The sequence below is a fragment of the Equus caballus genome, chromosome 2 (genome assembly GCF_041296265.1).
Source record: "Equus caballus isolate H_3958 breed thoroughbred chromosome 2, TB-T2T, whole genome shotgun sequence".
Lineage (NCBI taxonomy): Eukaryota > Metazoa > Chordata > Mammalia > Perissodactyla > Equidae > Equus > Equus caballus.
This window is the reverse complement of record NC_091685.1, coordinates 15,965,167-15,993,140: the sequence shown is the minus strand read 5'-3', so window position 1 is coordinate 15,993,140 and position 27,974 is coordinate 15,965,167. Positions and strand designations below refer to the sequence as shown.

At 42.2% G+C, this 27,974-nt stretch overlaps 2 protein-coding genes and 1 long non-coding RNA gene across 8 annotated transcripts in view; 2 read left to right on the top strand and 1 right to left on the bottom strand.

Annotated features, from left to right (window-relative positions):
• Positions 1-619: 619 nt before the first annotated feature.
• Positions 620-27,800, bottom strand: LOC111771242 (putative cuticle collagen 155). Of its 5 annotated transcripts, none has more exons than XM_070260234.1 (4): positions 27,434-27,800; positions 26,645-26,710; positions 24,369-24,736; positions 620-3,958 (listed from the first exon to the last, which is right to left on the bottom strand). In XM_070260234.1, exons 1-2 carry the CDS (start codon positions 27,793-27,795, stop codon positions 26,674-26,676), a joined length of 399 nt encoding a protein of 132 aa, XP_070116335.1. In that variant the 5' UTR covers positions 27,796-27,800; the 3' UTR covers positions 620-3,958; positions 24,369-24,736; positions 26,645-26,673. The 5 variants fall into 5 exon arrangements, with proteins under 5 accessions (XP_070116335.1, XP_070116332.1, XP_070116334.1 ...); XM_070260235.1 differs by lacking the exon at positions 620-3,958 and adding an exon at positions 18,851-23,125; XM_070260231.1 differs by lacking the exon at positions 26,645-26,710.
• Positions 18,210-24,692, top strand: LOC111771243 (uncharacterized). The gene is made up of 3 exons (XR_002804967.2): positions 18,210-18,472; positions 22,026-22,187; positions 24,518-24,692. It is a non-coding gene; the product is annotated as an uncharacterized lncRNA (long non-coding RNA).
• RIMKLA (ribosomal modification protein rimK like family member A) overlaps positions 27,792-27,974 on the top strand; it is a 29,003-nt gene continuing 28,820 nt past the window's right edge. For both annotated transcript variants that reach the window (XM_070260229.1, XM_023632249.2), the window contains exon 1: positions 27,792-27,956. In XM_070260229.1, coding sequence (XP_070116330.1) covers positions 27,794-27,956 — 163 coding nt within the window. In that variant the 5' untranslated portion in view covers positions 27,792-27,793. The remainder of the gene's footprint in view (positions 27,957-27,974) is intronic.

Genomic DNA, 27,974 nt, shown 5'->3' with positions numbered 1-27,974 from the left:
GAAAGGAGAGTGCAGGAAGGAATCTGATCTGACTTTTAAAGAAAAGTTTGCAGACACGAAAACATTCGAATTCAGCTTTGAAGGATGAGTTCAGGTTTGTTGGTGCAAGGTAGGCAGGAAGGTGATTCCAAGGTGGCACAGATTTGAAGGGCCCTTCCATCTGCTGAGCTCCCTAGGGGTTGCGGGGCTGGATCAGATGAGATCTGTTTGGCCACCATCTCACAGTTCAACTCCTTCCTCTGCCCATTCCTCTTTACTTCACTCCCCCACCAGGACTGATCACAAAAGCATACCTCTTCACTCCCTAAAAAAACTTCTTGCCGGCAAACTCCCTCTCAGAGTCTGTTTTTTCAAGGAATCTAACCTACGACATCGTGAATGATACTAATTGTAATTTGAAATAGAGAAATATCATTGATGTGTACAATGTAGAAACCTCACTATGGAGAACTAGCTAGGGGAAATATACATTAATTTATTCATTAAACCATCAGAATGCATTTGCCCAACACTGTGCTAAGGAATATTCTGTATTTCATTACATCTAAGCATCCTTATTATGCATACATAATATTGTATAAATATCCACTTATACAAACTTGGATAAATGCACAGAATGTTGTAAATATGATTCCTTAACCTTTTTCAAATGTTTTTATTTTCGATGAAAACTTCAGATATGCAAATAGACAAATACAATGAACCACCATATATCCATCATCGAGTTTCAACAATTATCAAGTAGTAGCCAATCATGTTTCCTCTAGATGTCCACCCTCACACTCACATTGCCCCTTCTGTTATTTTGAAGCAAATTCCAGACATCAGACCTCATCAATGCACACCTATTTCAAAAGTATATTTCCGAAAGATAAAAACTCTTATTTTAACAAAACATACCATTATCTTATCTAAAAATTAGTGAGAATTTCTGAAGTCACCGGCATTAGTTATATCTTTGATCCATCCTGTCAGTGTTTAAATTTCCAATCACCTTATGAATTTTTAAATTTTTGTTTGTGTGAATCAAGGCTCAAATAATGAATGGAAACGGATGATATGTGTCCCTTAAACCTTTTTTAATTTATGAGTACTTTCTCTGCTCTTTTTTTTCTTGCAATGTATTTGTTGAAGAAACAACACTATTTTTCCTGTAGTATTTACCACAATATGGATCTTGCTTTTTGCTTCCCTGTGGTGGTTTTTAACATATACTCTGAACTCTGTGTTTGTTGTAAATCAGTAGTTGGGTCTAGAAGCTGAATCAGATTCATGTGTGATTTGATGCACAAAGTATCTGGTTATTTCTCCTCCCATTTTTCCCAATTAAATACTTTAAAAATTTTCCTCCCAGGGGCCGGCCCCGTGGCTGAATGGTTGGGTTCGCGTGCTCTGCTTCGGTGGCCCAGGGTTTCGCAAGTTCAGATCCTGGGCACAGACATGGCACCGCTCATCAAGTCACGTTGAGGCGGCATCCCACATGCCACAACCAGAAGGACCCACAACTGAAAATACACAACTATGTACTGGGGGGCTTTGGGAGAAAAAGGAAAAAATAAAATCTTTAAAAAAAAAATTTTCCTCCCAAGAAGTTAGCATAAGTTAGATTGCAAGTTCAGCATTGCAGCTGATGTATAGTCGGACCACCATAGGACAACTGATCTTTAGCCACACCGAAGATTAAATCTAGTCCTACTGTTATCCTATAATCTGTCATCACTATCTTATTATTCATAAAGTATTATTAAGAGGTAATCCTGGCATCCAGGACTGGGCTGGGTACCATGTTATACTAGTTGGAACCATTTATTGAGTCACTACTGTAAGCCAGCTACTTTATTAAGGTTATCTGTAATCATCACAGCAAACCCACAGTGTAAGTTTTATTATCCTCATTTTACAGAAGAAAACTAAATCTCAAGAAGATAAAATTACTTTCCTAGGGCCACACAATTGGCAAATGGCAGAAGCGGAGGTGGTATGTAAACACAGATCTGTCTTGCTCCCAAGGATCTGCTTTTTTTCCACTAACCCCTAGTCCTCTGAAAACACAACTGAATTATAAGAATGATCCCTGCCTTCAACAGGATTATATCTGTGTAGGAGAAAGCGATAAATTACTAAAACAATTAAATACTATCAGATTAACAAACACTATATAGAAGATGAATGATGAAAGTGTGTGCATTTTGCAAGCAGTGATTGCTATAAGTGCACAGGAAGGAGGAAGGGAACCTCAATGTTGATTGAAGTTCCTGGGGGAGGTTTCATCAAGCAATGCAAAAATTATTGCAAATATAAAAGCTTTACCAATGAGCAAAGGGTCCTTTGCACAAGCGTACTCTCCCTTGGGATCCATGTCACAATGACACAAAGATTTCATCACCATGGCAACTGGTCATTGGACCAATGAAATAATCAGTTGTCATGGTAACGTGATCTCCATCTTACTCCCACCAGGCACCTGTTCCAAATCATCACATCCTTCAGCAACCTTGTACCACCTCAGTGCTCCTTTCTTCTTTCCCCTAGTCACCCTGTTATTCCCAGCCACCTATACCTGGGCCACAAAAATTATGGCTTGCTGTGTATATGAGAATATGAAAGCCAGAGCAAAGAAAGTGACTCTGTAGTGTAGAGCTTCACTACAGCCAGGGAGAACACCTCTAGAATGTAAGAGCTGAATGAACCAGAGCATTGAAGAAAGAGAGCATGTGATGCTTCCCTGCTCCATGTTTTCCTAAATACAAATCCTTTGGATTTTGAAACATTGCACCATCCTGCATCTCCTCCTACCTTGCTCTATTCCTTCACTGGCTCCTTTTCTCCTCCTGTCTTCTAAATACAGATGTCTCTCAAGGCTCCACACTTTGTGTCTGCTCTTTCTCTAAACTGCACAGTCTGATACAGTAGCCACCAGCCACGTGATGGTTATAGAGCCCTTGAAAGTATTTATAGATGTGCTGAGCTGAGTATAAAATGCACAGCAGATTTAAAATGCACATACCAAAAAAAAAAGAATGTAAAATATCTCATTAATAATTTGCTGATTACATGTTGAAATGATAATAATTTGGATATGTACGGTACAATAAAATATATTATTAAAATTTAACTTCCTCTGTTTCTTTTTTAATGTTTTTATTGTGGTTACTGAAAAATTTAGTTACAAGAGTGGCTCACACTCATGGCTTGTATCATATCCTATTGGACAGCACCGCTCTAAACTTTCCCCCTAAGCCTTCTCACCCATGCTCCAGATGTCAAGTATCTCCTCTAGGAAATGATTCCAGGATCCCAAACCCCAGCCTCTTTTCTGAAATCCAAACTCACGTTTCCAATGGCCTTCTGGCCCTTTCACAGATGCCACCAGCCCCTCAGCTCAGAACAAGCAAAGCCATGAGCTTTCTTCCCTCAAAACCTGTTTTCTCCTAACTGGCTTTATTCACCTTTTGTGTTACTTTCTTAGTGCTGCTGTAACAAAGTATCACAAACTGAGTGGCTCAAAACAACACAATTTTTCTTATCTTAGAGTTCTGCAGGTCAGACATCTGAAATGGATCCCGCTGGGCTAAAATCGAGGTGTCGCAGGGCTGCATTCCTCTGGAGGCTCCAGGAGAGAGTCCATTTCCTCACCTTTTCCAGCTGTGAGAGGCTGCCAGCATTCTTTGGCTCATGATCCCCTTCCATCTTCAAAGCCAGCAATGACTCGTCAAGCCTTTCTCATGCTGCCCCACTCTGGCATTGAGTGTCTTGCTTCCCTCTTTCACTTCTGAGGACCCTTGTGATTACACTGGGCCCATCAGGATAATCTCCCCATTTTGAGGTCAGCTGATTAGCAACTTCGTTTTCATCTTCAATCTCAATTCTCCCTTGCCTGGTAATATAACATATTTGCTGGTTCCAGGGGTTAGGGTGTGGACATCTCATCTGAAAGGGCTGGGCAGAGAGAGAACATCTGTGTGCAAGGCCAACAAGAAAAGAAATGGTAATCAGAGCAGATCAGAGGACAGCTCTCGTTGCTTTCAAGGCGATTGTCGACAGGGAGCAGTTAAAGAGACTGGCTGGTACGGACATCATTGGTTTAACGCTTCTCACAGTTCACTGCCGAGTCTACCTCCCCTAAGACTCCTTTCCTGATCACACCTTTCCCCAGTTACACCTTCCCTCCCTGATGGCTTGGGTACCTCCTTGGACATCTGTCTTATTCTTTTTGTATCATGATTATGTATGTAAGCACTTAGTCTTAACCTCTCTACTATGTTGGAAAATATTTTGTGAATAGGAACTATTTGCTTCACCTTTGTGTTTAACCATGATGCCTAACATGGTACTTAATATAGAGTAGCTTCTCAATAACTATTTTTTTCAATTTAATTGAATGGAGATAACTTGTGTTGACTTATAGAGCATGTGCTTTTTCACCACAGCTACTGGTTACTTTAAACAGTAATCACTCTCTTAATTGACTTCCACTTAACTGATACTCTTCATTCTGTCTTAAAAGAACCATCAGTGTAATCCTTGCAGCTAATGGGCTACTGTGCACTTGAGATATATGCTCATCCAGGGTCAGCTGTATTTTATTTCATAACCTATTGGTGCCAAGTGTACTTGATATTATAATTATATAATTTAATTTAAAGTTATGTAAACAATGTAATATGAATGTCAGAAGAATGAGAATTTTTTCTGCAAAGACTAAGTTGATTATCCCAGAAATGCAGGAAAGTGCAGCATCCTAAAACCTATTAATGTAGTATACCACTCGAACAGATTGAAGGAGAAAAACTAAACTGATCATTCCAATAAATGCAAAAAAGGCATCAACAAAATTTAACACTCATTATGATTTTTAAAATTTTTTTAAACTGGGATTAGAGGACCACTGTCCGTATTTACAGATAATATGATTTATTACATATGAAACCCTTAGATAATGCACAGAATAGAATCCATCAAAACCAGTAAGGGAATTTAGCAAATTTGCTGTATTCAAGATCAACGTGAAGAAATCAGTAGCCTTTCAACGTCAGTAAATATCTAGAGCTTGGGGTAAGAACAAAGAGCCTATTCTCGATAGTGACAAAAATAACAATTCCTCGGAATTGATCTGACAAAAAGTGTGTAAGGTCATTGTGAAGAAAGTTACAAAACTGAAGAATACACATACCTACACAGAAAGAGAGAGACCTGAATAAATGGAGAGATCTACCAGGTTCATAAACTGGGAGATTCAGTATCATAAAGATGTAAATTCTTCCCAAACTGGTTCATAAATTCAATATAATTCTGAATGAAATCCAAATATGACTATTTGTGGAATTAAACAGACTGATCTTGAAATTCATGTGGAAGAAGAAAAGGACAAGACAGTTTTGAAGACGTAGAACAAAATAGGAAAACCGTTCCACCAGATATCAACTTATTTTAAAGTTACAGGATTTAAGATGGCATGATATTGGCTTAGGGATAGACAGATTGGCAAATGGAACAGAAAAGGGATCCCAGAAAGAGGTCCATGAATATATGCAGACTTGATGTATTCAAAAGTGGCATTACAAATATAGGGGGGAAGAATGAACTATTCAATAAATGAGAAATTTGGTTGTAAAGGATCCAAATAATACACCTGGACCCACTTGCCTCCCGGGAGCCCCAGTCGCTACTGATGTTCCTTCATCTCTTAACGCATCTAGCTTTCTCAGTCTCACTGTAGAGTGAGAGCCTGGCTTTGGTGTGGCCTCCATTGCTCCAGATAGGGCAGAAGACACAATGGCTCTGGTGCCCGGGGCCCCACCCTACCAGATTCATGGAGGATATGGCTCTTTCATCATTGTCAGGCTCAGATAAAGCATTAAGCACCAGAGAACAGCACTGGTGGCTGGCTTTCCCACTGGCTACACAGAGAAAATGTGTAACTCAACCTGGAAGTGAATTAACTTCCAATGGGACAAATTTCAACCAAGAACCGGGAAGAGAAAAGAGGAGCCAGCAGGGGGCCGGCCCAGTGGCCTAGCCGTTAAGTTCACACGTTCCCCTTCAGCGGCTGGGGTTCACCGGTTGTATCCTGGGTCTGGACATGGCACCGTTTGGCAAGCCATGCTGTGGCAGGCGTCCCACATATAAAGTAGAGGAAGATGGGTACGGATGTTAGCTCAGGGCCAGTCTTCCTCAGCAAAAAGTGGAGGATTGGCAGCAGATGTTAGCTCAGGGCTAATCTTCCTCAAAAAAAAGAGGAGCCAGCAGATAAATTGTTCGCTGTTTCTGCTCTCTCTGATGGACTGTTCTGAGGTGTGGTGCTTCCACAGAACCTGTCGAGATGATGTCCTGGGTGACCAAGGCTGGATTTCCTTGGGAAGTTGTGGCCAGCTTGTATTTACTTTCTTTACTTCCACACTTCATTTCCCTTTTCCCTAATTCTTGCTGCCATGGGATGGCCCTTCTCAATATCTGTGCCTCAGGCTCTGTTTTTAGAGAACCTGGGCTAAGACTATTATATCTACAGAAAAAAAAAGAAAGCTAGGTCCCTACCCCAACACCATACCAGCAAGCATATCCAAGCAGAATAATGACCTAAATATGAAAAATAAAGCTTTAAAACATTTTGAGGAGAATGTTAGGAGAAGCTTTCCTTCAGAATAAGCAAGTATTTCTTAAAACCCAAAAACATAAACTATGACAGAAAAAGATTGATAAATGTGATTACCTATAATTTAAAAGCATTTATTTAACAAAAGATGACATGAACAAAGATAAATTACAAGCCTCAATCTGAGAAAGATATTTGCAATTCATTTAATTGACAAGGATAAGTGTCTAGAATTCAACAAAATTCCTACAAATCAAGAATAAAAGATAACCAATAGAGAAACGGGAAAAGGACAGAAACAAGCAATCCTAAAAGAGGACTTTTGGAGGGCCAATAATCATATGAAAAGATAAGGAACCTCATTATCGATTAGGCAAATCAAAATAAAACCACTTGAGGTACCATTGCACACCCGTCTAACTGGAAAAAAATTTAAAAGAATGATAGCATGAGTGTTGGATATGGAGCAGTGAACTCTCATACACTGCCAGTGATAGCATAAGTTGTCACAACCATATTAGAAAATAATTTGACAATATACTTGTGAAGCCGTACGTGCCCTTTGACCTTCAAATTCCATTTTTGGTATATTGGCTAGGCTAGAGAAACTCTCACGTATATATACAAGGAGATGTATGAAGGAATGATCCCTGCAGTTTTGTTTGTAATAGAGAAAAACGGAAATACAGTAGCCCCCCTTATCCATGGAGGATATGTTCCAAGACCCCCAGTGGATGCCTGAAACCACAGATAGTACTAAATCCTACACATACTATGTTTTTTCCTGTCCATCCATACCTATTATAAAGTTTAATTTATGAATTAGGCACAGTAAGAGATTAACAAAATAATAATCTATAATAAATTGTGCTGTAATAAAATAGAACAATTATAGCAATATATAGTCTATAAAAATTACCATAAATCGTAGCAATTTCAGCATACAATTTTTTTTTTTTATTAAGTCGAGAACTTTCAGCTTTTCACTTAAAGGAAGCACTTTATGGCTTCTCTTTAGCATATCCGAATTGCCAGCTTTGCTACTCTTGCACTTTGGGGTCATTATTAAGTAAAATAAGGGTTACTTGAGCACAAGCACTGTGATACGGTGACAGTTGATCTGATAACCAAGACAGCTACGTGACTAATGGGTGGGTAGAGTATACAGCATGGATACACTGGACAAAGGTTCATGTCCTGGGCAGGACAGAGCTGGACGGGGCAAGATTTCATCATGCTAATCAAAATGGTGTGCAATTTAAAACTTATGAATTGTTTATTTCTGGAATTTTCCATTAAATATTTTCAGACCACAGTTGAGTGCAGATAACTGAAACCGTGGAAAGTGAAACTGCAGATAAGGGGGGACTACTGGAACTCAAATGTTCCACAAGAGAAAAAATAAAATAAATAAGTTTTAGAATATTTACAAAATACTATGCAGCAGTTCAGACGAATTAACTAGAGCTACGGATATCAACAAGGATATCATAATGATGAGAGAAAAAGATCAAGTTGCAGAATAATACATACAGTATGATGTGGTTTACACATGGATTCAAAACACGTAAAACAAAGTCACATATTTATTAACACACGTACGTAATAAGTATAAAAACACATAAGGTAAACCTAAACCCTGACTTCAGGATGATTGTTGTGGATGGGGAAAGTGAAATCAGCACGGAGTGTGCAGGACATTTCAACTTTATCTGTTGGGAAAATCTTGGGGCCGGCCCTGTGACTAAGGGGTTAATTGTGCACACTCTGCTGCGGCGGCCCAGGGTTTCACCGGTTTGGATCCTGGGCGTGGACATGGTACCCCTCATCAAGCCATGCTGAGGCAGTGTCCCACATGCCACAACTAGAAGGACCCAAACTAAAACATGTAATTATGTGCTGGGGGGATTTGCAGAGGGGAAAAAAAGAAGAAGATTGGCAACAGTTAGCTCAGGTGCCAATCTTTAAAAAAAAAAAGAAAAATCTGAAGTATGGCAAAATGTTAGCATTCATACAGCTGAGTGTGGGCACAGGTGTCCCTTCTGTTTTTCTCCTTGTATGTTTGCAACATTTCATTAATTTTTTTAAGCTAAGTGGAATGTTTTGAAAAGACTCAATAAAGGCTGAGTTCCTGAAAAACGAAAACAAAAACTACCATTGAAATAAGTGTGTGCAAAACAATTGTAAGAAGTCGGGTAAATAATTCTAAGTAGTTTAAAGTCCTGAACACAGATTTCTTTCCCAGGTGTGTTTAAGTTCTTGCTTCACTTTAAAGAAAAACAAACAGGAAATCATAAAAATACACAATTGTTGAGCCTGGTTTGTTCAGGAAAGATAATGCAGAGCTCCAATCAGTGGGCTCGTTCTCAGTCTTGCCTTACTTCAAGACACTGGTGAAGGAAGGGATATAAATATGTTTCAAGTTGAAATAAAATATTTAAAGTAAGTATAGATCACATTTTGTGATTTCCTATTTTAACTGAATTATTCCCTTTCCGGTCCTGATCCTGCTGGATAAGAAGGCTTCTACTGTAATCATTCCAAGATCTATTCACATACATTAAAGGCCTCCGTGCTAGGCATGGAAGTAGGTGCAGATGGCTCCCAAAAGGACTGAGAGAACCAGAGAGGTAGGGGTGCAAGCATCCCGGGCAGAGGATAAAATGGGAACAAATTCAGCAAAAGATGGACAGCATGGATTTCTCCTACTGAAGGGTATAGGAGGAGGGGAGAGAGAAGGTTGGGAAGATAGGTTATGGTAAGACTGAAGAAAGAGGCACTTGAATTTTGTCTTAATCTCAATTTTAACATACTGTGGTTTCTAAATTGAAAGCATTCTGTTCATCATATTTTCAGTTGTCATGTCAGAAAGTAGTCATCTGCAGTTTCCAAGGCACTCTGAAGAAGCTTATGCTGATATCATTTCTAAGAATAACAAATTAAATGGGATCAGAGTTATCTCTTTAACCTTCTATAATAAGACGTAAATTGTCGTATTTCTTTTCTAAATAAAAGTTTTTTTCCCCGAGGAAGATTAGCGCCGAGCTAACATCCACTGCCAATCCTCCTCTTTTTGCTGAGGAAGATTGACCCTGAGTTAACATCTGTGCCCAACTTCCTCTGTTTTATATGTGGAACGCCTGCCACAGACTGGCCCTGAGCTAACATCTGTGCCCATCTTCCTCTACTTTATATGTGGGATGCCTGCCACAGAATCACTTGATAAGCGGTTCATAGGTCCACACCTGGGATCTGAACCAGCGAACCCAGGACCCCTGAAGTGGAGCACGCAAACTTAACCGATGTGCCACCAGGCTGGCCCCTAAATAAATTTTTGTTGACAAAAAAATTCACACACCTTTAAAAAACAGGGGCCGGCCTGTGGCCTAAGAGGAGAATTCCTAGGTCGTAGTATACACACATTTTAAATTTCAGTCAATGCTGCCAATTTGCCCTCCAAAGTGGCTGTACCAATTTATATTTCTCTTAGCAGTCTCTGTGAAAATTACCTGTTCCAACTTTGTGAAATCTTTTACTATCCTTTCTAACGCAATATTAACAATCTTTTAAATTCCTTTGTTTGTTTTTTTAAAGATTTTATTTCTTCCTTTTTCTCCCAAAGCCCCTCCGGGACATAGTTGTATATTCTTCGCTGTGGATCCTTCTAGTTGTGGCATGTGGGATGCTGCCTCAGCGTGGTCTGATAATTAGTGTCATGTCCGCGCCCAGGATTCGAACCAATGAAACACTGGGCCGCCTGCAGCGGAGTGCGCGAACTTAACCACTCGGCCACGGGGCCAGCCCCTAAATTCTCAACAATCCAAAGAGTGAAGTTTTTCATTTTAAATTAAATTTTCCTGATTCCTAAGAGAGTTGGTCAAATGTGTATTTTAATATCTATATTGGCCATTTGTGTCTTCCCATTTCCAAATTGTCTGTGGTATCCTATTTTCTTTTTTCAATTACTTATAGGAGTTTATACATTATGAGTCTTAAGTGATACATATATTATAAATATTTTCTCTCAGTCTGTTATCTACCTTTATCTTTCTTTATGGTTTATACTTACTGTTTTACAGACTTTTTAAAATTGATATAGTCAAATGTATAACTTTTAAGGTTTTTTTCTATTTGAATCTTCTTCAGTAAGATTTTCCTTACTCCTAAGGCCATAAACATTTTTCTATCATTTTTTCTAATACTTGCATAGTGTTTTTTTATATTTAGGTTTTTAATTAATCATAAGTGTATATTTTTAATGGTATTGGTAAGAATCCAACTTGACTTTTTTCTCCAAAAGGATTTCCAATTGTCTCCAACTACGTTTTTGGGGTATCAGCTTTACAGAGAGAGAATTCACACCCGTGCGATCCACCCATTTAAAACGTACAATTCAAGGGTCCTGAGTGCGTTCACAGAGCAGCACAGTCGTCACCACAGTGAATTTTGGAACATTTTCATCACCCCAAACAGAAACCTCGTGCCCTTTTTACTCCAACCCTTTCCCCAGCCTTAGACAATCATTAATCTACTCACTGTCTCCATAAATTTGCCTATTCTGGACATTTCATATGAATGGAATCATACAACATGTGGTCTTTTGCGACTGGTTTCTTTCACTTAGCATAACGTTTCAAGGGTCATCCACGTTGTAACGTGAATCAGTATTTCATTTCTTTTTATTACCAAATAATATTCCATTGTGTGGATATACCACATTTTATTTATTCATGCATCAGGTGATGGACATTTGGGTTGCTTCCATTTTTTGGCTATTATAATGATACTGGATGAGCATTGTGGGTGCTGGCAATCACTGATCTGGTTCTTGTTACTATAGGTTGATATTCTCTTTTCTAGAATTTAACATAAAAGAAATCATATTGTATGTATTCTTCCGTGTCCGGATTTTTTCACTCAGCATATTCTTTTCACAATTCACCCATCTTATTGCACATATCAGTAGTTCATACCTCTTTATGGCTGAATAACATTCCATTGCGTAGAAATACTCCAAAATTTTTAAATTTTGATGAAATCCAGTTTACCAATTTTTTAAAATTTCATGCTTTTTGGATCTTATTCACAATGTGCCATTAAAATTTATTCATTGGGGAAGTGTTTCTCTCTGCTCCTGATGAATCTCAGGCATTCACATGACTCTGAGATAATAAAAGGTCCCATGGTCACAATAAATGACAGTCTCAGTTCAGGCATTAGAATGCCCAATTCTATGTCACAATCAAAATGTCAAACTTTATTTAAAGTGAAAATTCCTCTCTTCCACTAACTTGGACCTTCTGTGTGAACATTTATGGTAGGAATGAAGGGGAGCTAGAGTCATGACTATACTCTCTTTCTCCACCTACGACATCTCTTCCTCTTGCAGCTGGCTCTCTTAGGTTTGGGAGAGAGTCAAATAAGAAGCTTCTTTCAGACTTGGAAGAGAAATACTCTTGTTAAATAGTTCCAAGCTCTCTGGGATTGGCAAATATTCAAAGCTGACTATTTCTCTCTTGAGATATGTTTGTGGGGTCTGCAGAGAGCCCCAGTAGGAACATCCCATTGTATACAATGCAGGTGATACCGTTTCCCTTCCATTCCCAGCTTTTGTTTTTTTAGTGGTCCTCTCTACACTTTCTATTGGAGTCTCATAGCTCTCCCAGGCGGTTTTCTTGGGCAAGATTTAAGAGTTTAAGCCTGCTCTCCTTCCAAAAATCTTCCACCCTGACAAACTCTTGGAGCGCAGGCCTCTTGACATAATAATTTCTCCTTCACCCCTGTGGTTGGAGCAGCTAGCCAGCCCATCTCTGCCTTTCATGTGTTCTAGGCATGACTCAGGCACTGGTCCACTGCCTGGAAGAGTTACGCATCAAGGTCTCCAGGTGGCCCCACTTACATGGCTCCCTCTTGACTTGAGGAAAATGGGAAAGCAGCTCCTACCCCTGCTCGTTGAGAGGGGAGGAGAGACACTCACAACATAGCTTTCTCCAGAAAAGTTCTCTTTACACAGTCCTGCACCAACAACCTTTAGGCCCCTGAGGGTGAGAAGGTTGAGAATTGTGAAACTAGTTTTTTACTATCTGCTTTGAAACTCCTACAAGATGGTCTGCTGACAACTTTTTTATCTAATGTCTACTGCCTTAGGGTTTCTGGCTGAAACTTCCAATTTAAAATCCTATTACATTTGCATTTGTGAGCTAAACACTACTCGGGTGTGATGTATTATTCTTTTACTTCCTAATGGATTGAAATTGCCAATGTTTTATTTAAGATTGTGGAATCTAAGTTCATAAATGAAATTGACCTATACTTGTGCGCTTTTTGTATTGACCTCATAAGTGTCATGTAGCAGGATAGAAATTTGCATCCTATGACTCAGATGTGCCAAAGAATATAATGTTCATTATTTTTTACAACTAATCCTATCTTAGACTCAAGCCTCTACTCCTGCTAATAGCAGGGGGAAAATTTTAATTGTGTTTATGTATCTATGAGTTTAAATTTAATTTAGTCAATTCAGAATTCATGCTCACTCCCTGCTGGCTGTTTTTCTTCCTCAAACAGCAGGGGAGGAAACCTACACTATCCTGTGGCCTTCCCCATCCCATGGTTGAAGCCGCTGAAGGAAGGCTGGTCCACCTTATCTTTTCCAGTGTCATTCTGATGTCTAGTATTGAAATTCAGCATCCCTGTATTTTGTGCTTCCCTCATGCCAACTTCAGGCAGGGAAATAATCCAAATTATTAAGAAAATGCATCAGGAGGTATTTTCCAAATATTTTAACTAGTTTATTTACATTGAAATCCAAGACATTTATTGTTTATATGCTTTTTTTTTTTTTTTTTTTTTTGCCAATTCAAGGATTCAATCACACATAATAGTCTTCCATATACTGGTGGGGAAGCGTGCTGCCTATTTCCCAGAATCCTCTCATGAAACCTATGCTAACAGCTGTTATCTACAATAGCTATGGCCCAGGTGCTTTACTTATATTATTTCTAATTTTTGCCATAACCCAGTGGAGTACATAATTCTATTGCCATTTTACAGAAAAATAAATTCAGGCAAAGAAAGGCGGCTGTATTAGTTAGGATACAGGCTAACTTGCTGTAACAAAGGGATACCAAAATACAGTGGCTTGAAGAAGGTGGAGGTTTATTTCTCTCTCACAAAACACAATAGAGGCAGGCAGAAAGTCTAGGGTGGCAGGTGGCTCTGCCTCTCACAGTTATCCAGAGACCCGGTACCTTCTGTCTCATTATTCCACCATCATCTAGGGTGTTGTCCCCATCCATATGGCAAAAGCTGGCTCACCAATACACATGCATGTCCCAGCCTATGGGAAGGAGGAAGAGAGAGGAGAAAGGACAGGCAGTTCCCTTTTTAAGGAAATTGCACACAAGCACTTCAGCTCACACCCCATCATCCAGAAATATCACAGTCACATGGCTGTGTCACAAGTCACATGTGTCACAAGTAACTACAAGGGAGGCTGAAAAATGTAGCCTCTACTTAATGGCCACATGCCAAGTTAAAACTAGTAGTGGTGGATGGGTATGGCAGTGATTCTATTACTCAAAGAAGAAGGAAATCATGGATATTGGGATCATTTAGGTATCTCTGCCACAGAATCCAACGTGATGCTCTCCTTCCAAATTCTGAGCAGTGTGTCCAGATGAAAAATTACATTTCCTATTTCCCTTGCAGATAGGAGCAGCCAGTTAGATATAAGTGGAAGTCACTGGGTGGGGTTTCCTAAAAAGATTTAGTTGCCCTTCATCCCTTCATCCTTCCTGCTGTTTGGAAAGCAGGTGAGGTAGCTAGAGCTTAGAAAACCGTATCAGACCATGAGTGACCTAGAACATGGAAGCCAGGTGCTAAAGATGGTGGGCATGCAGCAAAAGAGAGCCTAGAAGCTTAGTGATTGAGGAGCCACCACACCAAACTTGATCTGCCTAACTATGCACTTCTTTATTTTGAGGGAGAAATAAGCCTCTTGCCTATTTAAATTGCTTTAATTATGATCTTCTACAAACAACCAAACGTAACACCTAACTAATTCAAATTATTCGGTTCAGTGATGTATTCAAAGTCATGCAGCTAGCAAGAAATTCATGCTTAGATTTACCTAGTTCCAAAGCCCATATTCTCACTGCTCTAGGATTTTTTTTGTCTTTTACAAGACAGAGATGGTATCCTTTTGTAAAGAAGCTCCCATACAATGAAGAAATAATAGTTGGCTCCACCATATTTAGGCAAGATATTTATCCTTTACATGCAGAGTTCTTTATGTGATAAAGTATTTTGGCTAGCAAAATATTTCTCTATTAGATGTATGCAACATAAATTACAGAAAAGCACCATGAGCTATCAACCTAGGCATGATTTGTTATTTCTTATCTCTGACTTTTTCTATTAATATTAACTGGCTTCTTGTTTCTTTCATTCTTAGCTAGCCTGTGCTGACAGACAAGCAGTAGGAGGTACCAGTGTTAAGGAAAATTAATGGGAAACACTTTTGAAATGTATAACATTCTATTATTTCCATTTGGAAAAAACCCACAATTATTTAAATCTAATACATTGGATCTGCCTTCTGGGACACATAGTTGGGGATTCTCTGATCTACATGATTGACTGATGGGGCTTATCCTATCAGGATGGAAAGGACGTACAAGATAATGAATAGGCTTTGAGAGCCATCATGACCCTCTGAGCCTGGATAAAGGATTGGCCTTTCAGGTATAGAGATCATTTGTTTAGATTAGGAAATCAACCACATGGACTATTTAACCTGCGTGTTCTAAACTGCTACTGGGGAAAATATTACTAGACTAAATGAAGAGAATTGTGCTACTTTTTTGGGCAAAATACCGAAAAGTGACTTAAGTTGTTTAGAAGGGTTTATTAAATAATATTCTTATCATTATAGCCTTTTGGGTAAAGGAGAAATGATTGTCTGAGGCTGTCAAAAATGTTTAGATTTAGAATGTCCTGTGTGGTATGAAGGAAACAGATAAAACTATGATTTATCAGCAAATGTCACCTTTTGGTTTTACGTTTTTGGTGGATGGAATAATGACACCCCTCTCCCAAGACGTCCATGTTCTAATCCCCAGAACCTATGAATGTGTTACTTTACATGGCAAAAGAAGCTTAGCAGATGTGATTAAGTTAAAAGTTTTAAAATAGAGATATTATTCTGCATGATCTTGGTGGGCCCAATGTAATGACAAGGGTCCTTAAAAGACAGAAGAGGGAGGCTGCAGAGAAAGAGAGAAGAGGTGACTAGGAAAGCAGAGGTTGGTGTGATACCGTTGCTGGAAGGGGCCCATGAACCGAGGAATGCAGAGAGCCATTAGAAGTTGAAAAAGACAAGGCACTGATTCTCCCTTAGACCCTCAGGAAGCAATGCAGCCCAGCTAACACTTGTTTTTAGCCCCATAAGACCCATTTTCAGACTTCTGACCTCTGGAACTAGAAGATAATAAATTTGTGTTGTTTTAGGCCACTAAATTCATGGTAATTTGTCACAGCAGCAATAAGAAATAGTGTATGTTATAGCAACAAGAGGAAACAAATATAGTCTTCAAACTTTTTGGGGGGTTAAGCAAGGTAAAATAGTTGAAGCAGTAAAAAGTGGGATCCCACTCATTCTACTCCCAACCTCCCCCATCACTTACTAATGAGTTTGTTTTAGATGCAAATATGCAAATCAGGAATGAACTCTGGCTCTTTGGAGAAATGGCTGATTCTAGGATTGGGAGAGAAGACAGACAAGATAAGCCTGAAGCATCTTGTAGTGCCAGAAGGTAAGGAAGCGCTGAAAACAAAACAAAACACAGTCAGACAATGATGGGGATGTGTCAAAGGGACATGGGAACCAACTGAAAGAGCACCTTCTCTTATGAACATGAACAATACCATAGATCAAGCAAGACCAGGAAGTAGCCAGTAACCTTTGGGCCACATTTCCGTACATCCAGAATGGCTACGACAACATAATTCTTTACACTAGTGTTACCACCAGTTGGTTATGCTGTGCACAGCCTCTACAGGTACCATGAAGAACTTTACTGCATAAGTAGGTCTTTAGGGATATATTTCCCTAGAGATATAACAGACCAAAAATAAAGCAAGTCATGAGGAACATTTAGATGTATGTCAAATCTCACCCTTAGAATAAAAGGAGCATTAAGTGAACCCATGCCCAAATGATTTTCCTGGTACTATCTGTCCTTGCCCCTGTGCCCAGCCATCACATGCCTTTCTGAAAATAAGTACAGACTTTGCAGTTGTACCTGTGGTCTTCACCAGCTTGGGCATGTTTCCTCTTGGTAGTTGCCTCAGTTCAGCTAATTTGCTGTTGGCTCCTGGTGTTTGTCTATGAGTTTCTTGAACACCTAGAGACACTTCCAATGAGACTATGGAATTACAGTGTTTTAGAGCAGGCCTTAGAGGTTACTTTATTTAAAGAATAGTTTATCTAAGTTAAAATCCTTCATTTTACAGATAAGGCTAGCAAGGTTTAAGTGACTTTCCTAATGTCCTATTGCTGGCTAGTTAGCAGTGCTAGCCAGATAGGACAAGAATTTGGGTCTCCTAGTTCAGCGGTTTTTTTCTACTACACATGCTGCCTCCTATATATTCCACCTAATCTCTGCTGTATTATACAGTACACTCTCTTCTACTGAACGTGACTAAATTATCTGATGCTGTCAAATAACAACCATGCCTAGGAGACTTTAGCTGGCTTCAGGATTAAAGAATAAATAAAATCTGAAGGCTTTAGCAAGACATGACAAAATAACCATGAAACACTGATAATATGTCGTCAGCTTCCCAAGCAAGAAAGGACACAGCCAATTACTATTAATTTTTCCGAGTAATGGGTGTGACTCATCTAACTTTTGCTATTTACCCAGGATTTGTTCAGTAAGTGCAGGACTGACTTCTCATTTGGCAGATCTGTTTGAAAGTTGATTATGCAAAGTTGTTTCACTCCCATTGTTGAAATGATCTTTTCTTCACAATTTTCTTTCTTTTTGTTTCTTTCCTTTTTCTCCCAAAGCCTCCCAGTACCTAGTTGTATATTTTCTAGTTGTGGGTCCTTCCAGTTGTGGCATGTGGGATTCCCCCTCAGCATGGCTTGATGAGCCGTGTCACGTCCGCGCCAAGGATCTGAACTGGTGAAACCCTGGGCCGCCGAACTGGTGAAACCCTGGGCCGCCGAAGCAGAGCACACAAACTTAACCACTCGGCCACGGGGCCGGCCCCCACAATTTTCTATTTCCTTTAATCTGAGCAGTCAGATAGATCTAAACTCCTGTGACTAGGGCTACCTAATTCACAGTTCCCTCTACCTCTGGATTAGGTTCTTCTCATCTTCCTTGATGTGTTCAGTAACCACTTCAGGATACCTCCCTTCCACACCTCCCACTTCTCCCTATCCTATCCTTGGCTAGAACCCCGTCCAATCTAGTTTTATTGAGGATAACACAAAAGGAGAACAAGAGAATATCCCTGAGTGGCAGATTATGAAACACTCCTACTTCTTCAATTTCACGCCCTTCTGCAGAAAAATAAAGGCAGAGGGCAGCAGTATGAGAGACACAGATTGAGAAATGGACACATATATTTGACTGGCTTTGATCTCCCTGAGTCACCACTCCAGAGGACACACCAGATGGCAACAGTGGCCACATTCTCTTCTGCTCCTGTTGGAGGAAGCCCCCACTGGGATGAAACTGGGATGAAACTGGGATTAAGATCTTGGTGGAGTAAGGCGAGATGACACCTGTTCCAGTTCTCTATTGCACTCTCTGTTTTGCCTGACTGTTGAGGACCCTTTAGGGAAAGAACTCAAACCATGTCCAGGTACGGATATATTCATATATAGGTATGTCAGAGGAGCTGGGGGAAAGTAGGCATGGGTAGGGCTGATAGAAGCAAATTGCAGGCAGGACTCCAGATTCTTATGAAAGCAAGCCACACCCAGCACCAGAGTGGGAGGGTTGGTTAGCATGGTAGTTCTGGGACCAACATGGTGTCTATCACCTAAACTTGTCCAAACCCAGCTATTCCACGTGAGTGTCTTGCCTACATTCTGGGGAGGACCGAGAGGGGCAGCTTTAGGATGATGTAACATTAAAACACCTGCCTTTAATACTTCTGAGAGTCATTCCAATCCACCTGTGTGATTACATGTGAACATGGTTACTTCGGTACAGTAATGGTTGATGTCTTCATGAATGGTTCTCATAGTTTCTTAGCTTTTATTTTCTATTCTGATGAAAAATTTGCCAATTTCAGAAACATAGAACCCAACAGGCTTTACAAAGTACACAGCTGATTTCTGCGTGCTTTGGACAGTTCTGTCACATTCATGACAGTGTTTCATTATTTTTTGCTCTGGCATGTTGGGAGGGCATATGAGGACATTATGGTTGGATGGTGTCAGGGGGTGGGCCTGTGACCCCGCTGCTCTCCCAGCGTTGTTTACAGTAGTGGCATTGCTCTGACACAGTGGCCAACAGAGGAGAGGGAGGTTCCTCTCTTTTTCAGAGGATACAGCAAGAGCCTGCTGCTGTTGCCCTTAGTGAATCTTCATGCGATTAGAAAAAGTCATCTCCTGGGAGCAGTCACAGCTCCTGGGGGTATGGCTTGGTACCCTTGTACAAATAGAAGAAGGGCTTCTTTCTTCTGGAGAACACATCTGGACAGGTGTACAACTTAAGCTTAGTGAGCTGCATTTCATGCTAGACTTTAGTCCCCATGTGTGCCCTTGTGTACTGAACAACCTACACAGCTGTGCATAATTGCACAACTGCATGCACTAGTCCCTGTCAGAGCATCTGAGAAGCTCATGGGCACATCTCCAAATAGAGCACTGAGAGGAGGTCCAGGATAGAAATGCAGCACCAGCCTCGGCCTGAGCAGCAGAGCGGCCAACAGTGGTCCAGCCAAGTGGTGTCAGTGTTAAGTGGCAGTCCAAGGGAACAACAGAGCAGGGGTCCTCACAGAAGGCAAGCAGTGGTCAGTGTGGAATATTAAGAGTAGCAATGAGCGAAAGCATGAAGTGAAGCCTGGGCTGTTTGGTGGGAACACTGATATATTTACTGGGGACTCTCAGGCATTAGAAAGGAGAGTGTGGGGGATGTTTCTTGTTTTGTCTGTCCAGACCCACACAAATTATGTAAGTGTGGTGATGCTGCTAATTACAGCACTCCAATTCCAGCCATAGGGCCCAGCCAACTGAGGTACCCCCTAGCCTTGGCCAGAATGATTGGCCCAGACGTAGGCCAATCAAAGTTCTTCCTGGGGACTTCTTCATTTAGAGGTAGAAGAAAATGCACTTGGCCTTCAAGATAAAGAGCATTAAGAATGTGAATGGAGGCCATCTTCCCTGCCATGTAGAGGAAGGTATCTCCCACAGAAGAGAACAGGATCAACACATAGAAAGAAGCAGAGCGAAAGGGAGAATGAGAGATATGGAGAGAGAAAGGAGGGGAGAGAGATTGAAAAAGTGAGAAAGACCAATTTGGAAAACGTATTTTAGTCCCCCGAGCTAGTTGCCACTGACGTCCACGCCTAGACTTCCAAAGATTGTGAGCCATCCCCTTTTTGCTTACACTAGTTTAAACTGGATTTCCATCATTTGTAAATAAATGACTTCTAACTAACACAGGCAGGGAAACCTGGAAGGGTTCTGAGCACCTGAGCCACCCAGGCGGGACCTATCTCCAACTCTCAAGTGACCTTGTGGAGTTGGGAACCTTCAATTCAATACAAGTTGCTGAAACATCTTCAGCTCATCAAGAACAGTTGAGTTACCTGCCTCTCAGTTCCTTGGATAATGCCAAGGCCTTTGGATGATCTGACTAAATTCTTGACTTTTTACGGTGAAATCCCCTTGCTTCTGACCCATGGCTTGGCTATACAAAAGGGTAGACTATGTGGCTGACCAATCATCCATCTGACCTGGGAATTCTGCCTCACTGAACAGTTACTAAACTTGTACCAAAAGAGAAATTAATTCTTAAGATCTTACTGGTAAATCCTTTTGTAAAATAAAGAATATTTGCAATATGAGTAACCCTCTCAATAGGCTGATGTTATATGTTCAAATATTCATATTTTTAAGATAAATATATATTCATCCCCAAAAAGTCTATACAAATTGCATTTTGTGCTAGTGATAGGCCACAAAGCTAAGAATCCATTCACATCTTGGACCAGTTAGCTTCAAACAGAAGGTAGCAACAATATTTATTAACCCAAAAATGGGCAAAGTCATTCACAGGTCAGGCATGATAGAGCCTTAGAAGGATGAACCAATGAGAGGAAAATGGCCAGCGCCCACTAGGAGCAGAATTGGGGGAAACTGACCTAGCTAAAGGGTCATTTGTCAATGTCCCAAGACCAGGAGGAAGCCAGGATTGAGCTCCAGCTGGTCTGTGTCAGGGAGATGCATAGCAGGTGAAGCCACACAGCAAGAGGATCCAAGATCAATGGCAGTAAAATGGCAGTCAAGCCCTGGTTCTGGGTTAGCGGCCAACCCCTAGGTGGTAAGGAAAACAGGTCTTGAGTTCCTCAGAGGCAGGCATTCACAAGAGCTAGCAAGAGAATCAGGATCCTAGACCAGCAGGGGTTTCAGGCTAGTGCTTCCATCCAAATGGGTGGAAGAATGCCCACTTACATGGCCCGGCCATTATAGATGAAAGCTACAACTCAGTGAGCAGGCAGGGGTTCAGGCGATGGTGCTGTTTATTTTACCTGTTGGCAGGCAAAAGGAATTCAGCTCAGTTTAGGTTAAGGATACAAATATGGCTAAGACATAGCATATTTGCTCTCAAGTTGCTCACAGTCTAGACGGAGACAGAGCCATAAAGAGATGATTTCAAATCTGGGCAGATAGTGGGGGAAGTGCCAAAGGAGAGGGAGGCATCATGTGCTATGAGAAGACAAAGAGCGGTCACTTACCCCAAACTAGTTTAGGAAGACTCCTTGGAGAAGATGTTACTTGAGCTGATTTTAGCAGGCAAAGAAAGGTAAGAAAGATTTACCATGAATAGTCACAGAAACAAGCCGCAGAAAAGCATATTCAGGGCATTTCACATAATTGGATATTACTGGAGTCGAAAGGGGTCTCCCATAGGCCACAGGGAGGTATGGTGGAAACTGTTTATCATCCTCATGTCCATTTTTCCTCCTCCGTTTAATAATAGAAGCCCTTTTCTCCCCCACTAAGTGTCAGCTGGGCATATACTTGTCCAATTAAGGAGATTCTCCAGCCTTCTTTGAAGAAGATGTGACCACAGGACCAAGTTCTTGGGATATGATTGGAAGCTAGGAGTATAAATTTCGTGTTACATCATTACAAGGAATCCACTTGCCCTCCACTTTTTCTTTCCTCTATTTCTCCTTACAGAGGTCTGGAACACAGACATGGCCAAGAGAGCCAGCCTAAAACATGCCAACAACGACCACGTCCTGGCGTAGGTGGCACACTAAGAGGACAGAAACCTGGGTCCCAAGATGAACAAGTGGAGCAGAGCCACCTCTTCATCCTGGACATCCATCACTGGACTAAGTGAGCCAGAAATATATTTCTTGTGGAGTCACAGTCTTTTGGGGTCTCTTTGTTACGGAGGAATAGCCTGTACCCTACATGGAAGAAAAAGGATAGTGTTGAGGCATCTTACATAATTCCTGACTTGGTCAGAAATGGCTAAGCAGTGAGAAAAGTCTGAGACAATAAACGTCCATCTTTAATGATTATAGCTGAGGGAGGCCAGGGCTGACAGAAAGCAAGATAAGCAAAATACAGCCTTGTCTCAAGAGAGATAGGGAAAGCCCCCTGAAAACGATAAACTTCTACCTGGTTCTGGGAGCCTAGTTCACCCAGAGCAGGAAAGCAGCTAACAACCACCTGAATGTCTTCCTGGCACCCCGCCCTGCAAAGCTACACCCACTGTCATCTTTAAAAGATGACTCCAACAAGCTTCCAATGAAGAATGACGACCTATTGACTAACCCCATTTATTCTGTGTTAATCATGTTTGAAAAAGGGAAAAATTACTTCTAACCCGCCTCTATTTCCTGAAGAGGATGGGTCCTCTAGTTGGAAGACCTTCAGTTTTACTAAACACAGTAATTTATCAGCGGTGTAAGTTTGGAAGTAGAAACTGGGATAAAATGCATTCCTCTAGTAATAAAAGGGTTGAGGAATCTGCAAGGGGCTCTGAAAGTCGGAGTTAAGAGCAGCAAGGCTGGAGGCTGGGGGGGTGGGGTGGGGTAGGGGGTTGAAAAATGTCCCCAGTGGCAGAAGCAGAGAGAGAGCACTCTGGAAAAAGAGGTGTGTTGTAGGGGGATTTTCAAGTGAATTGATGCAGCCTACATGATGTGAATCTTGTCTCCCCTTCAGCAAATTCTGCCTTGTTCACTAAGACCCTGGTTGAGAGGGTATAAGGCATGTGAGCTTGAACAAGAGGATGAGGGAAAAGCTGACATCTGAGTCACATACAGCATCTGTAGATAGAAGAAACCAGACCAAGGAAAGTGAGAGTCAGTGCCAGCGATTAACAATTCTAGAACATCAGACACCTTCCTTTGGTTATTAATTCTATAATTTTGAAATGATGAGTACTGGATTGTCATAATTTGAGAGTTACCATTCACCCAATAATTACTGAGTGCCTATTACTGAAATAATAATTGTGTTATTAATTGCTTATGAGAATTCAGCAAGGGAGAGCTTCCTTCTAGCTGAGGAGGAGGGAAATTTTAGGAAAGGCAACATGATGGAGCTGTATCTGAGCTGGGTCTTGAAGAATGGATAGGACTTCGTCATGCAAAAGCTTTTCAGAAGAAGGGAAGACCATGGATGATCTGACCAAAGCCAAAGTCACACATTTATTTTCAATAAATATTTATCAATATCCACTGTGTGCCAGGCACTTGCTAGGTCCCGGGGATATGAAGATGAATTTGGCTTTATAGGCTTCTGTTAATATATCCCTCAATTTTTCTACCCATTCTCTCATTCATTTGCCACATCTATCGGGTCTTTCTTGGTCAAATTTCTGCACGGACAATTTTTCTTTCTTGAATCTATGTGTATGATGCTTCATTTGCTCCTTAAATGTACTACTTTCCATTTATTCTAGTGCATTTTAACCTGCTATTGATGATCATTTCTCTAATTTATTGAGGTCAATTGAATTTTGATCTTCTATGTACTTGGTACATCCATCTGCTTGGGGTCATATGAAATATTTATAAAGACTTTTACTTTCTTTCCACTGTCAAGACCCACATCTCCATATTCTTTTGTGCCAATATATAGTGAAGGTTGGAAGTCAGACAAGCAACATGGCCCCAGAATCCCAGGTTACTGAAACCTAGTATATCTGTAATTGACCACAGTTTTGTCAACTGAAATTGCAACAAGGTCTCTTAAATGACTGTTATCAACAGATACCTGAGTACCTACCACAAGTAGCAACAGTGATGCACCATGCCTTGACCCCTGTTTTTGAAAGGTTTACACTCTAGATGAGGAGGCAAATAGACAATGCACACACATCTGTTTGGCAGGGGACTTTCTACTCGTTTTCCTCACAGATTAAGAGAGAACAAAGTGAGAATGGGGGAGCATTCCTTCCTATTCCATCCTCCTCTGCCCTGTCCTCTTACTGGTTTCCTACAGAAGGAAGAAGGAATTATACTCTGATTGGGCAGAACCCAGGACATTAATTAGTTCACAGTTTACCAGTGTTGGGGTCCTTCTGTGTTGAAAGATCCCACAGCTATGTGTGCTGCTTCTGCTCCCGAATTCCTGCCGAGTAGGCCAGCCCAGCTTTAGATGAGTAAAGCTGGTCTGCTTTGCAGATCTGATCATCTCCTCCTCTCTTTCTGCAGGCTCGCCTATGCATGCTGGTCCCCAAATTTGGAAGGTGGAGGGAGAGCAGGGAATGAGGAAGCTTCACTTCAGCCTTAAACCTAAGCCACATGATGCAACTCAGTCTTTTGGCAGAGTTCTGTTCCAGAGGTTATTGGGTGCTGGCTCAGCTATGAATAAAATGATCCTTTCGTTTCTATTCCAATCTCTTTTTTTGGTGCATAGTTCCCTTGAGGACCCTAGGGAGAGGAGAGACGATTAGCAGAGCAGGATTTGCTATTTCTCATCCTTGAGCGTGGCAAACTATATTGTTAGTCACAGTTCTTCACAAATTTTTGCTGCCCTTCCCAGGGAAGTGTTATATTTCCCTAGCCCACTGACATCAGACTTGGCCAGGTGAACTCGTTCTAACCAAGAATGTGTGAGCAGCTCTAACATGTATAAGTTCCAGGCAGAAGCACTAAGAGCCAGCGTGTGACTCACCATGATCACTTTTCCTCTTCCACGAGACAAAACACTGTTCCAGATACAGGCTGCTCTATCAGCCTGGGTCCCGGCATAAAGACAACCTAGACTACAGCCAGAGTGCCCTGCCATGAACATGTATGGTACTTCAAAAAGGAAAACTTTGTTGTTGTAAACCACTTTGGAAGCACTTGTTACCGCAGCCTATGCTAGTTTATCCTGACTGATGCATTTACCTTATTACCATCTGTATCAAACACCATTGTCTGTCCTCCCAACATCTATTCTCCCTTCATTCCTCCTAAGAGAACCCTAATTTTGCCCAAGTATTCACCTAACTCTACATGCGCTTGGGGTAGGGGATTCCAGTTCCCAGCCACAGGGGGTGACTCATAATTAACTTAAGTCATTCATGATGGTTTCTTACTCCTTGCTGGTGACTGACTCAGATTGGGGAGAGTGTGGAAAGTCTGCTTGAGGGCTTCTGAGACAGGTTTTCCTTGCCAATAAAAAGAGACACATGGAAGAAACAGTCTCTCCACTTCTGCTAGACATTGTGTATATGCATGTGTCAGCTGGAATTGTGGCAGCCATTTTGTGACTATGAGGGATACTGGCCTAAGGGTGTTAAGAGTGAAAAGATGGAAAGAATCTGAGTCCTTGGTAATGTTATTGAGCTGCTAAATGTACTAACCCTAGAGCTGATCCATCCCTATATTTCCTGTTACATAAGATACTACATTCTCCTTATTGTTTAAGACAGTTGAATCTGGAATGGAGGGGAAAGGAATGAGTTTAGCTTCAGGGACATTGAGGTGATGGCAGGACAGCATCCTTTTTTTGCTTTTTATTGCTGAAGCTCAGAAGACGTCAGGGTTAACACTGAATTTGGGAGTCATCTATGGAGAAACATTACCTAAAGTAATACGTCTTAGAAAATAACACCAGAACCTGGGATAGTACCGCTGCGCTTGTGGAATTTCGATAATCTAGTAAAACTTTACACCTATACAAGTGTAGCCATCTCCCACCTGGATATGCCACTACCCCACAACCTTACTTGTCACCCAACCTAGAAAAGAGAGATCACAAAGGTGGTAGCAACTTCCCAGGAGGGAAAGCAAAGACAGAGAGGAAGTGATTACAACAGCTGGATCCTCAGACCCTGTTCTCCTCAAGCCTGGGTTTTAGGGATCTTGGTAGCCATGTGCATTTGACTAAACATTCTAGTTTTGTGTAGAGGACTATGAAAATGGGTTATAAGGAACATCTAAATTTACTGACTCTTCTATACAAACTATCATTCCAGGAAACTATGGTTCTGATCACCTTATAGACATCCTGTGTGATACTGCAGAAGCCCAGTAGCAAGCATCAGGGTCAACAAAATATATACACAGGACAGCAAGGAAATGGGCAACGTGGAAGACAGAGTCTCCAGTGTCTACTAAGTTGATCTGTGGTTAGCAGACAGTTTTGAAAGTTACTAATCCATAGGGCACTAGCTTACTGTCACTTTAAGAAAATACATGGGGGGAGCCATATTTTGCCACACAAAAGGATTTACTTAACATTGCTTGAAAAAGAATTTTTGAAATTCTGTTGAGACAGAACTTTTCCAAAGGCAGATCTAGTGAGTAAATGGATGCACTTGCATATTTACAAGGAAGCCTGTACCTTACCTGAGACATCTTGTCCCATTTCTAAGTTGTCATTGCTGGGCCTGCCTTGAAATTACTCTTGCTTCCCTAGGCCAAACCAAGGAGTTTTATGTTAATGAGCTGGAAGAGCAAATGCAGTCTCTAAAGATGGCTAACTTCAGTCTTGCAGTTATTTAAAAAGGAAAATCTGGCTTTGAACATTGTTGTTTGCAGGCGGAATTTGCAATTGGCTAAGACCAAGGACGGTGTTTAAAGATGACTCAGTTGTATGGCCTGGGGGGAGGGGGAAGATCAGCCAGTGGTCCTTCTAATTAAAAAGAGTGTTAGATCCGTTTTCATCACACTGAGGCTCTGTAGGCCCAGAAGCGCTTCATACTATGGGGGTGCGTGCAGTGTAAGAAAATCTGAGACCCTGAGAAACGCACCTTCAAACGATATGATTGGGAGGAGGCTAAAACCCAACTGCCCCTCACCCCCACGCCCAGCTCCAGGACTGGGGCAGAGAATTCCAAGGCCAGGGTCCAACTGGGGCCTGGCCGGGTGACCTTCGCCAGGCCCAGAGTCCCCCTCGGGACGTCCCTGAGGTGCTGCCCCGAGCTCTGTAGGGGGCCGCCAGTTCCCTCCAGCCCCCCAAGCGCTCGACATGGCCTTTGAGACGCATCCCGTGCGCGCTGCGCATCACGAGTCCGCCAGCCGGGATACCCTCTCCGCGCCACTGGGCCGCCGCCCCGGCCCCTCCCGCTCCGGTCGCGCCACCCCTCCTCCCCGCGGGGTCCAGGGCAGGGCAGGGATGCCCTCCCTCAGCCTCACCATCGCCCGCTGGCGGCTCCCGGGCTCCCCGGGGCTCCGAGCCCCGCCCGGCTCCCCTCCCCCGGCCGCCGCAGGCCCGGGCCCGCCGCCCCTCCCGGGCGCCGCCGCCTCTGCAGCTGGCCGCGCGGCCGGCCCGCGCCGCCGCCGCGCGCTGATTGGCTGGCCGGGGGCGGCGGCGGCGCTGAGTGGCCGGGCAGATTCGCTGGGTCAGGGCTGCAGAGGCGCCTGGCGCACCGGCGGGAGCGGAGCCGCGGCGCGCGCTCGCCCGGGACGCCGGCCGCCCGCCCGCCCGCCAGCCCGAGCGAGCGGCCCGGGGCGCCGAGGGGCCCCGCCGCGCCGGGCGCCGCCAGCCTGGCCGCCATGTGCTCCCAGCTCTGGTTCCTGACGGACCGGCGCATCCGCGAGGACTACCCGCAGGTGCAGATCCTGCGCGCCCTCCGGCAGCGCTGCTCCGAGCAGGACGTGCGCTTCCGGGCGGTGCTCATGGACCAGATCGCCGTCACCGTCGTCGGCGGCCACCTCGGTGAGCGAGGCGGGCCCC

Excerpts from the sequence above, each read along its gene's own strand:
- LOC111771242 (XM_070260231.1), bottom strand. The coding sequence starts at position 27,795 with ATGGCGGCCAGGCTGGCGGCGCCCGGCGCGGCGGGGCCCCTCGGCGCC. Across the intron at positions 24,737-27,433 it reads GGAGCCGCCAGCGGGCGATG|GGTCCTCAAGGGAACTATGC; the intron begins GTGAGGCTGAGG and ends TCCTCTCCCTAG.